The sequence below is a fragment of the Pelodiscus sinensis genome, chromosome 5 (genome assembly GCF_049634645.1).
Source record: "Pelodiscus sinensis isolate JC-2024 chromosome 5, ASM4963464v1, whole genome shotgun sequence".
Taxonomy (NCBI): domain Eukaryota; kingdom Metazoa; phylum Chordata; order Testudines; family Trionychidae; genus Pelodiscus; species Pelodiscus sinensis.
Genome location: NC_134715.1, coordinates 81022823 through 81035167, shown reverse-complemented (window position 1 = coordinate 81035167; position 12345 = coordinate 81022823). Strand labels below are relative to the sequence as shown.

At 38.8% G+C, this 12345-nt stretch overlaps 2 protein-coding genes across 2 annotated transcripts in view; one reads left to right on the top strand and one right to left on the bottom strand.

The window, feature by feature from the left end:
- Positions 1-12345, top strand: part of ZDHHC2 (zDHHC palmitoyltransferase 2) — a 49831-nt gene that overhangs the window by 2179 nt on the left and 35307 nt on the right. The gene's annotated exons all lie outside the window — the stretch shown is intronic.
- Positions 6072-12345, bottom strand: part of CNOT7 (CCR4-NOT transcription complex subunit 7) — an 82162-nt gene continuing 75888 nt past the window's right edge. Inside the window, exon 7 of the mRNA XM_075930367.1 lies at positions 6072-7640. Coding sequence (XP_075786482.1) covers positions 7599-7640 — 42 coding nt within the window. The 3' untranslated portion in view covers positions 6072-7598. The remainder of the gene's footprint in view (positions 7641-12345) is intronic.

The window sequence follows — 12345 nt, the reverse complement described above, 5'->3', positions numbered from 1 at the left end:
GGATCACAACAGGTAATTCTCATGTGATCCCTCCCCTGTCACTCATCTCCAGAGAAACAGAAATTAGGGACACCATTCCTGCCCATCCTGGCTAACAGCCGTTAATGGACCTAACCTCCATGAATCTATCTAGCTCTTTTTTGAACCCTGTTAAAGTTCTAGCCTTCACCACATCCTCTGGCAAGGAGGTCCACAGGTTAACTGTGCACTGAGTGAAGAAAAACTTCCTTTTGTTTGTTTTAAACCCGCTGCCTATTAATTTCATTTGGTGACCTCCTAGTTCTTTTATTGTGGGAATAAGTAAATAACTTTTCCATATGCACTTTTTCCAAACTAGTCATGATTTTATAGACCTCTATCATAACCCCCTTTAGTCTCCTCTTTTCTAAGATGAAAAGTCCAAGTCTTTTTAATTTCTCTTCATATGGGACCCATTCCAAACCCCTAGTCATTTTTGTTGCCCTTTTCTGAATCTTTTCCAATGCCAATATATCTTTTTTTTAGATGAGGCGACCACATCTGTATGCAGTATTCAAGATGTGGGCATACCATGGTTTTATATAGAGGCAATAAGATATTCTCTGTCTTATTCTTTATCCCTTTTTTAATGACTCGTAACATTCTGTCCAGCCAAGCACCCTGTCTACCAACGGTGGCCAATGCCAGGTGCCCAGAGGGGGTGGACCGAAGACAATGATCAAGCGATTTATCTCCTGACATCCTTCTCCAGCCTTTGACAAACAGAGGCCAGGGGCACCATTCCTTATCCATACTGGCTAATAGCCATTTATGGACTTAACCTCCATGAATTTATCTAGTTCTCTTTTAAACTCTGGTATAGTCCTAAAACCCTGTTATGATAAGTATTTTTATCTATTTTATGTTACTTTATAACTGTTGAGGTTAGGGATGAGGAAGATTAACTGGTAAGCATCGCCCTCAATGGTGATGCTTACTGGTTTCAGTTAACGTTTAACTAATGGTGGCTAGACCTGCCATGGACAGAGTCTGCTCCTGCATCTGGAGCCCAGGCACTCCACAGGCTGGGACTGGAGCTGCCCATAGCCAACCTTCCTCCCCCTCCACACACACACTCTTTGATCGGTTAACCAAGTAGCTGGGATTTTACATTCCTAGTTGAGGTGCATTTTCCCCTTATTAGTATCTCAGCAGTAGCTTTCCTTGTAATTATATTTGCCCCAAGGCTTTGTAGACACTAGAATGTTTGCTGATGTAAACAAGTACACACATAAATTTCACCATCAGAAAGCTCACTGGGAGACACTCTCACACTGGACATAGCTACCACCATTTTTGGAGGATGGTTTAATAATGCTGGCATAGAGCAGCTACTTAAGAGACCAGAGGTGGGTAGTAGAACAGCAGCAATTCACCAGGGTTAGCCCTTGGCAGGCCTCTGTCTCTATATTTATCTGCGCCTCCATGGGTCTGGGTATTTGCAGCTCCCATTGGCTCTGGATCACCTGGGCAATGGGAGCTGAGGGATCAAGAGTGTTTCTCACCAGCCCAGTTACTCTTCACATAATGACAGTAAAACCCTTCCAGATCTGAATCTCCTATGTACATCTTTTGCAAGTCCTTATCACCTACAGACCCCCACTTAAACCCCACCAGTGCATCATTAACACTCTACAACCTATCCTGGAAAATGATCCCTGGCGCTCTCAGGCCTTGGGAGACAGGCCAGTCCTTGCATACAGACAACCCCCTAACTTGAAGCAAATTCTTTCCAGCAAACACACATCACACCTCAAGCATACTCACCCAGGAACCTACTCCTGCAATAAATCCCATTGCCAAATCTTTCCTACACATCTACATAAGCGACACCATCACAGGACCTAACCACATAAACATAACATCAGAGGCTCATACAAGAGCACATCCTCTAATGCAGGGATGGGGAACTTTATTTGGGTCAGGGACAAGGTTCCCTCTAAGTTTTTCCATACTTGTAACAAAATTTATTCTGTCCATGCATTGAGGAATGTGCAGATGTGCGTCACCAATAGAAACATATGCTGTCCACTGTGAGCAGCTGTGGGCACTCTGCTAATCATCTGGGCAGCACCTGAATCTCTGCTGGGCAGCTACCCAAGCACTCAGCTTACAGGGAATACTGGTTGGGGACTGTTGACTCACAGAAAAATCAGTTGATTTTTCAAGAAGAAAAAATCACTCACACCCTCACTGATGTGGTCCCTGAGGTTATGTCTACACTGCCCCTTCTTGTGCAATAAAATATGCAAATGAGGTGAAGAAATGAATATTGCTGTGCCTCATTTGCATACTTAATGAGCCGTTAATTTTACGCAAGAGGCTTTTGCGCAAAAAGGAGCCATCTAAATGGCTCCTTTTTACACAAAAACCCCCTCTTGTGCAAGAGCCATTCTGCCGCTTTTTTTCAGGAAGAATGGCTCTTACACAAAAGGAGGGTTTTGCGCAAAAAGGAGCTATGTAGACCGCTCCTTTTTGTGCAAAAGCCCCTTGTGCAAAAATGGTGGCTCATTAAGTATGCAAATGAGGCGCAGCGATGTTCATTGTTGCGCCTCATTTACATATTTTCTTGCGCAAGAGAGAGCAGTGTAGATGTAGCCTGACTGAGGAGAAAGACACTCCCCACATTCTCCTCTCACAGCAGGGCTGGGGTGGGAGAGCCAGCACAGGCTCTCTAATGCAGAGGGGAGAGCCCTGAGCCCCAGGAACTGTATCCAGGCAAGCCGGGGGCTTCATCTAGCCCCAAACCTTAGGCTCCCCACCCCTGTATGACAAAGGTTAAATGAACACAAGTCAGATATCAGAAATGGTAATGCACAGAAACCTCTAGGAGCACATTTTAACCTTCCTGGGCATTCATTAGTGGATTTAAAGGTTGCCATTCTTCTACAAAGGAATTTCAAAAACAAACTACAGAGAGAAAATGTGGAACTGGCCTTCAAATGCAAATTTGAAACTCTCTCTCATGGCCTGAACAAAAACATGAACTGAATGGGCCATAATATTTAATTGACGTTAAAAAATGAAGTACAAGGTAGTTCCAACCCACTCAGTGAGCCTCATTAGCACCAGTACTACAATTGACAGGTAGTTTTCCCCTCTGCCTTCTTTTTCTTTTATGTATTGTGTGGTTCTCCCTTTTTTCTCCACTCTGCTTGTCTGAGGAAGTGGGTTTTGCCCACAAAAGCTCATGATACATATTTGTTAGTCTCTAAGGCTACGTCTACACTACAAGATTTTTGCGCAAAAACCCACGGAGCGTCCACACCTCAAGTGCGTTTTTACACAAGAAAATCTAGAGTCAGTTGACAGAACAGAGGGCTTTTTGCCGTGTAGGTATACCTCCTTCTACGAGGAATAACTCCTTTTTGCACTATATCTCTTGTGCAAAAAGGTGTGTGTGGATGCTCTGCAGGATTTTCTTGCGCAAAAAGAGCCTATCTGAAAAAGCACAGGTGCTCTGATGTCCATTCTATGAATGGCCATCAGAGCTTTCTTGTGCAAGAGCATCTATGCTTTGAGGTGTGGACGCAGTTTTGCGCAAGAAGTTTTTGCACAAGAACTTTTCCGCAAAAGACTTCTTGCACAAAAACCCTGCAGTGTATATGTAGCCTAAGGTGCTACAAGACCACTTGTTGTTTTTTTGTTGCTATTTTTTTTTTCCCCCTGTGATTCATCACCCACTCACCCTGAAGGCATGAAACCAGCCTCTAGATACTAGCTTACTTTGTTTGGCATACACATTGCAAACAGTTTGCATACTGTGCTTGGGATGAAAATAAACAAAGTGGTTATTAAATAGAAAAGCTATAGATTCAAACATAAAATAGTTAGGGAAAGTTATATGGAAAATAAACAAAAAAGATGTAACCTCAGATTCACACTTTCATATGAAAAGGGATTTTATTTGATACGTTGGGATTTTTTTAACCTATTATCTTAAAACAGTTTCCCAGAATACTCCCCCTTTCCTCCAGCTATAACAGGGATCCACGTTAAAGGCCTTTTGTTTTGTTTTTTCTTCAATCACTATAATTATTCAAACTTGGAAAAATTTCCTCCTTTCTTGGTTCATTTGTTTTGTTTTTCTTTTTTTTTTCCCCTGTGCTAGACAATGTCTAAATGTTAGAAGCAGTCTTATCTAGTTGGGGAAGTAACCTCTCCCTGCCTGATTACTTCACTGTCCTGTGCAACTTCAGCATCAACTCATCATAGTTTCAATTTTCTATATATTATATGCATACAAAATTGTAACTTGTACACATATCGCACAATGACTTAAGTTCAGTGTTGCAAGCTTCAATAAAAGATCTTACTCAAAACACTTACAGTGAAATAATGTATCATGCCTTCAATTGGAATTTATCTGCTTATTTTGGGGGGTTGAAATCAAACCTGTTTTCTTCCTGTGACTGGACCCTGATTGTCACAGGTTCTTATGGTTACAGGTACTAACAAGAACCCTTCTGGTACTGCTAAAAGTCATATTCATAAATAATATACAAAAATTTTCTTTGTCAGTTAAAGACCATTTCAATCACAGGCTCCCTACTGCTGTACATGACTTGCATTAACATAGGATCCTATAAAAAGATAGATGATGCTTAGACTAATAAACAAAAGTGTTGTCTTGATAGAGCTAGGTACATGCACATCTGGCTTGGTCATTAAATGAAATATTTTGAAATCAAATGAGTTGGTGCTTAATACCTTGTAGGATTGGACCAAAAGCCATGTTTAAGTATTAATTATTTTACCATTCATAAAGCAAAATTGAAGAATTAAAGTTTTGTGATGTAAAAAACATAATAAATCTCTTTCACTGAGGCATACAACTAAGAGACAATGTTCTCGGTGGAGTAGTTTTAGAAGGCAGTGAACTTCTGATGTTTTTTTTTTAATTGTTAAATATCAAAGCCAAGGAGAGTGAAAACTACAATATCATTTTTGAAAGATTCGAATTCTACAACCACTGTTTATTACACTGTATGATAAATTAATTCTTAACTTTTTCTTAATAACTCTTGAAGGATTGGTAGTTCTTAAAGTGCTTCTGCTTTCTCTGACATTTTCTGGATGTCATGTTGAAGGCCATAGCTAAAAATATGTATTTGTTTGAGGAAGTGGCTGTTGTAGAAAAGGAATGATGTAACTGGGAATATGTACAGTGCATAACCCTTGGGCATACTGCAATTTTTCAAGTACAAACTTCCTACTGCAAATTTAGGTGACTCATACCTACACCAACTTATGTGCATCTTTTAATCCTCATCTTCATTAAGTTGTTTTATGGCAGCCTGCAATGCCACCACCTCCATTCGTTTGTAAGTTTCCTGGTACATGAGAGTGTATTTGTAGATTATTAACCATCTTCCTGTAATAATTGAGAGAATAAGAAAGCTTGTTAAAAAATCAGTTACAACTGTTTTCAGTGGAAAATTAGGAGTTGCAACAAAACTTTTTTTTCTCAAAAAGCATTTGTGGAGAATATCTGGGTTTTGAATGGTTTTGGTTTTGCAGATGAAAATTTCACTTTCATTTTGAAAATATTGAAACATTTCTTTTCAACATTTTGAATTGAATAAAAATATTTCATTTTGACGTAATTTGACTTTAAACTGCATCCTTCTGAACTACTGCAGTACCTCTTTTCTCCATTATCCTCTGTGTGCTAGGCTTCCCAATCAAAGTTCTAGGTACTTATTTATACTGGATTAGTGAGCAAAGTGATTGGTTCTGTCACTTATGCCCACAGTGTATTATGCCTATAAAAGTATAAACATAAAATTAGAGATCTTTTAAATATTTTGCTCTTTCTCCATTGTTCTTCTTTTCTGCATTTGTCAGCTTGTCAATTTCAGTGTCATTTTATGAGAGTTGATTATGACTTTTTTTTAAAATTAGGGAAAAGAACATAAACTTGATACAATGAATGCATATAGGTTTTGAACATTGAAGTTGCAATTTAATAAGTGAAAGTAATACATTTAAATGGAATCCTCTTTCCCTACTCCTCTTGTACAGGAAAAATCAAAACTGACAATAAACCAGAAAAATATATAAGATGTTTAATTTTTTGTAGGTATGTGAAGAAAACAAATTGGTTACATGTTTCTTTTTAGCTGCAACTCTTAAATCTTTCAGTATAGCTAGGAATAAATATATGGTTAAAATGTAAGTAACATTGATCAAAGCTCAAGGCCAGGCTACAAAGACAAGCACCAGTCAGATGTTGTTTGCCCAGTTTGACGATCCTCTAAATATTAGTAATTCTAAATTTAATCATATTGCTCAGAGGGAGATCAAGAATCACCATTTATTTTAATAAAGACATGATTTTTAAAAAAAATTTAGAACAAAAAAGCAGATATATGCAAGTGATACAAATGTTACTTTTATTATAGATACGGAAAGAGGAAGCATTATACAGCAGCTATCTGTAAATATTGTATTTTTCAAAAAAAAAAAATTCTCTCTATTTTGGGGAGACATTGTGTTTCTGCTGTGGAGATTTATACACCAGAACATAGAAAAAGGCATTCAAACTTTAATTGGACTTTCTCTCCACCTGGATGTGAAGATAGTTTGTATTAATGTTACTACCATATTTTGGATAGAACTTTTAGGTTAAAGTAGATACAATTAACCCTTATGTAGTGAGGCAGTGGAATGTTTATGCATCTCTAAAATCCCACTTCAGTCCTCCAAACAGGATGTCATTGAGGCATGCGCTTTATGCTGCCTGGCCCTCTTAACAGAGGTGAACTTTGTCTACTCAAAAGTATAATTTCTGCAGAGCTGCTATTCTCTACTTGTGAAACCTAATCTTTGAAAAAGTACTCTCTTTTCAGTCAATAATCAGCGTGATGTTTGCTCAATTTATAGTGCATTGCTTTGCTTGGGGGGGGGGGGGGGAATCCTCCACTCACACAGTATTCTTGTGTATCAAGCTGTCATTCTTCAAACACTATTGTTTGGGTCTGAAACTTGGAAAACCTACAGACATCGCTTAAAAGTTCTTGAGAGCTATCACCAATACTGCCTCTGCAAGATCCTGAATATCAAATGGTGCACTAACATCAGAGTTCTGGAAGAGACAAAGACCACCAGTATTGATCATCCATCAGCAACTTTGCTGGACAGGTCATGTTGTCTGGATGTCAGACCGTCCCCTCCCAAAACAGGTCTTGTTTTTGCAGCTGAAAGAAGGACACTCTAATGTGGGAGGACAATGGAAGCATTATAAGGACTTGCTAAAGGATAACTTAAAGTGCCAATGGTCAGGTAGCACTTTATAGACTAACAAAACATGTAGATATCTACATGTTTTGTTAGCCTATAAAGTGCTACCAGACTATTTGCTGTTTTTTTCCTGTAAAGACTAACTCGGCTACCCCCAGACACCGGTGTCTAGTCATCATCAACGTCCTCCTGCTGTACCTAGAAACATCTGTCCTCGCTATAAAATAACTTTTGGTTCAAGGATAGGCCTTATCAGCCACTTGAGGGTCCACAACTCCCATGGAACATGATCATAGTGGGTAACGAGTGATCACCATCATTCTTTCCAGGTTTAGATATTACGGTTCCTTTCCTCCCAAAGTCAGTCTCTGTGGTGAAGTCTGTGGTGAGAGAGAATCAAAGGTTTGGAATTTTTAGTCATTAGTTTTATAATTCTATTCATTAGGGTAAATAGTCTTACATCCTACATAGTTTTTTCTCACATTAAGATGCTGCTATCTAAAGAATCTTGTAATTAAAATGCTACTTTTTATTTTAAGGCAGGGAAATTCATTATTTTTATTTTTTCTAATAGACTTTTGCATTGAAAGCTTGAAGAAAATATGAAATTGAATACTTTACCCACTAGGTACCTTATCACTGACTCTGTCAGGATGAGATTCAGTAAGAGATAAGGATGATGATGTAACTTTGAGGTAAATCCTTTTTCTAGGGTACGTCTAGACTACATGCCTCTGTCGCCAGAGGCATGTAGATTAGGCTACCAGCATGGGAAAATGAAGCGGCGATTTAAATAATCGCCGCTTCATTTAAATGTACATGGCTGCCGCGCTGAGCCGACAAACAGCTGATCAGCTGTTTGTCGGCTCAGCACTGTAGTCTGGACGCGCGGGTGTCAACATCAAAGGCATTTGTCGACCACCCAGGTATACCTCATCCTAGGAGGCATACCTGGGTGGTCGACAAATGCCTTTGATGTCGACACCCGCGCGTCCAGACTACAGCGCTGAGCCGACAAACAGCTGATCAGCTGTTTGTCGGCTCAGCGCGGCAGCCATGTACATTTAAATGAAGCGGAGATTATTTAAATCGCCACTTCATTTTCCTATGCCTGGTAGCCTAATCTACATGCCTCTGGCGACAGAGGCATGTAGTCTAGACGTATCCCTAGTGTCCAGCATTCTCCCTTTCAACAACTGATTCCCAATCTAAGGAGGGATGATAATATGACTTGATGTGTGGCTTAGACCTCCTAATCCAATGACTGATAAATAGCACGTTCCTGAAAACTATAAAAAAAAAAAAAAAACCACAGTGACGATAATGAAAAAAATACTGAAATCCAGAAGTATTTAAAATGTGTGTAGAAATATCTGGTAAGGAAAAATTAGTCTGTAAATCTGAATGTTAACTAAAGCAGCCTGATATGTGTGTTCACTCCTGAATAATTGGAGAATAATTTGCAAAAGAACTAGGTACTTGTAATTATAACTTTTAATATTCTGTACATTATGTACAGACATGCATCTGACAAAGTGGGTCTTTGCCAATGAAAGCTTATGCTCCAATACATCTGTTAGTCTATAAGGTGCCACAGGACTCCTTGTCGCTTTTGCAGATCCAGACTAACACGGCTACCCCTCTGATACTGTACATTATGTGTTACATATTTTTTGCTGGAAACAAATAACTTTTTATATGAAGGTAAACAGTTGTTAATAGAATACTAATAGAGATGTAGCCGTGTTAGTCTGGTCTTGCTGAAACAAAAGACAGGACTATGCAGCACTTCAAAACTAACAAGATGGTCTATTAGGTGATGAGCTTTCATGGGCCATCTTGTTAGTCTTTAAAGTGCTGCATAGTCCTGTCTTTTGTTTCAGTTGTTAATAGGACATACTTCCTTACATTAATATTTTTAAAAAGAGGGAGCAAATACAAAAGGAAAGAAAATACAGTGAAGCAATGATATTTGTTTCCATACCCAACACAATAAAATAACTTTTTTGGCCACAGTCACAAATTCTGGACAGCTATCTCTTTTTGTTTAATTTCAGTAAATATTGTCCTACCACTATAATAATAGAAATTTGGGTGCTGCAGACTCTAAAACTTCATATAATTTTTCTTCATATAGCTAAGTTGTTAATCTAATTAGGTAATAAGCCACTCTTTCTCTTAAATTTTTCACATAGTTGGGGGTTGCAAACAAAGGGATAAATATGTGTTGGTGCATCCAGAAACATTCAAAACAAGTATCTTTTTAACTTCAATACACCAGGTCACACAACAAATGCATTGCCAACTCATTATTATATCTTCAACTCATATTATTATTATTATTATTTATTATTACAAATGAAAACTATGCAAGAAAAAAAGTGTAAAAAAAATACCACAAAGTGTATACAAATTTGTGTAAAGAAAATACCACAAAGTGTATACAAATTCGTGCCCTGTCCATGAGGAAGTAGGATTTAGAGAAAATGTTCAGGTTTTCATATAATGCTATTTAACTTACTTTTAAAACTAACTGCAATGCTCAGATACTCAGATTTTATTTTTATATCTATCTATCTATAGATATAGATCACTATAGTTTGGCTAAAATAATTTTTTAAAACACACACATTCTCCACATTATCCATAACAAATGTACCCCTCAATCATTTACGTGTTTATACATAAGACACACACACAGAAAATACCAAAAAAGTTTCTCATGTGTGGCCCCAAATTAAGAAATAAAAACGAAAAATCTATTTTTAAATTCTTAACCTGGTAAGAAAAGTTCCTTGAAGAAACAATTTCTTTCTTTCTGAAGTCCTCACAGCAGCAGTATCCGTGATCATAAGGCTGTAGGTTTTTCATTGTAACTTATTTTTTATGTATAATATATACTCCTCACTGCATATGCACCAGCATAAGAGGGCAATCAAAGAAGGTCTGCATTTTGGTTTGCCTTCCAAAATTAGCATGTGAATCTCTACTGGGTCTTGTGTCTAAGATCCCTCACCCCGTGAAACGTAATTCAGAAGGCAAAATAAGGGCAGAAGTTGTTCAATGTTTCTGCAAGTGGGAAGTGATCCAGATGAGAGATCCCATTTCTTTGCGCTGTTCATATTCTGTGTGATAATACTCTGGAGGACTGTTAGGCTGGAGATGTCGCCCCACCATTCTGTAGTCGGGGCAATGTGGGCAAGATCATGGACGTGCAGGCAAGAGACCCATGTATCTCTTTTATATCACCATTAGAACTACTTGCCCTTTGAGCTCTTCTTTCCCTCCTCTCCCAACAGTACTAGGGGATGACTGCTACCTAGAGATAACTTTTCAGTTTTGGCTCCTCTGTCCTGGATACTCAGGAAGAAAGAAAAGACACAAGGGATGTGATTTAACAAGGCCACAACATTATTAAACATAACTTTTCTGGAACTAGTAACTTCTCCAGTACAGGGCATTCTTCTGTCCATAACCTGTTAACATGATGGAAGCATGCCGTCAGCTCCTCATCCTCCTATACCTGCCAGTTCCTAGGACCCCACCACGCTCTCCTCTGAATGTTAAGGGGCTGTTTCCTCACTCTGCCTGACACTAGGAGTGCCAGTCCTATTCCCAGCTTCTTTAGGGATGCCTGCCCCTAAATCCACTTCTGGTAATTTAGGGAACCAGACCCCAATCAATCAATTAGCTGCACTAAACATCTGTGAGACGTGACTACTTGAACTTTATCTCCTAATCTACTCACGGGGTCCCTGTGCAGTTGTGGGAAAAGTGAGTCTACGTGTAGATAAGGTGGCTTATGAGAAAAAAGCTCATTAAGATTTATTAATTGTAAAAATGTTAATCACTTCAGTTTTCTGGTAATTTACTCCATTAAAGCGATGTCTGTGCTGTGAATTTTGCTGATGTGATTCACATCAACCATAAAGCTGCTTCAGTTAATGATATCACCTCTGTGTTATGCTTATAAGAAGCACACAGGATCTTTTTAGGGGAAAAGGCAATGTGCCCTGTTTATTGAGTGGCATATATATTATGTATAGAAAGTAGCACGTGCATGTGTGCACACTCTCTCTCTCTCTCTCTCTCTCTCTCTCTAGCAATGTTATGATTACCCAGCAGAGGCTTGAACTAGTTAGGTTGGATACGAAAAGGGAGTCAGGTTCTGTTGGTCGTGATTCTGATGCTCCGAGGCTATTGGCAGGATGAACCCAAAGTATCGTACAAGACACCTCATTTTTATAAGAATCCCTTCCAGTGCAAGTCTGTGGATTTTGCTACATCATGTTGTAATCAGTCACTTTGCAGCATATGTTCTGGAGATCTTTTTCATTGTTGTCCAACATCAGTCTTGTTGACAACTTTTCTGGATGTTGCTGCACCCTGGCTCCTATGGCATTTCTTACCTTCACACATTGGGAGTACTTGCTTTTAACTTTGGGGTCAGCAGTCTGATCTCATCATGACAGAAGTGTTTATGTCACCTTCCTCTGAGATACTGGCTCCCCCCTTTTTTGGTACATTTGAGCTTAGAACCAGCCTTCAGACTTACTAATTAGTATGCACATTCTTCACTCATACCAAAACACTTTCACTTCAAAGTACAGAGTAAAGTTGCTGACGGATGATCATTGCCTCGATATATCCAATATGATTATATTAGTTAAAACTAGGTAGCCGTGTCCTTTCAAGTTGGGGCACCATTAGTACATCATTGTAATGGTAAATACCATTACAGACTTACCTGATGTTCCTAACCCCTTACCAAGCTTCTCTGTACTCAATTTCTGGAACTGATTGCTCTGCAATGGGATTTCTAAAAAGTGGGGAAATAGCCTTCTTTGCGAAATCAAAACTTTCCATTGGAAAACTCCCATTTTCTAAAGTAATTTTATTTTTCTGCTGGAAAAACTTAAATGAGAGCAGCCTGGCTGGAAGGCTTTTGTCAGTATCATTGTGTACCTGCATCCAGAAAGTGGAACTGAGAGAAACCTTCAAGCAAGCTGCTTAAGTTGAGTGCCCTGACTTCTATCCAGCTAGCAGGGAGGCAGATTTTTGTCAGTTTTACAGGTAGAAAGTGAA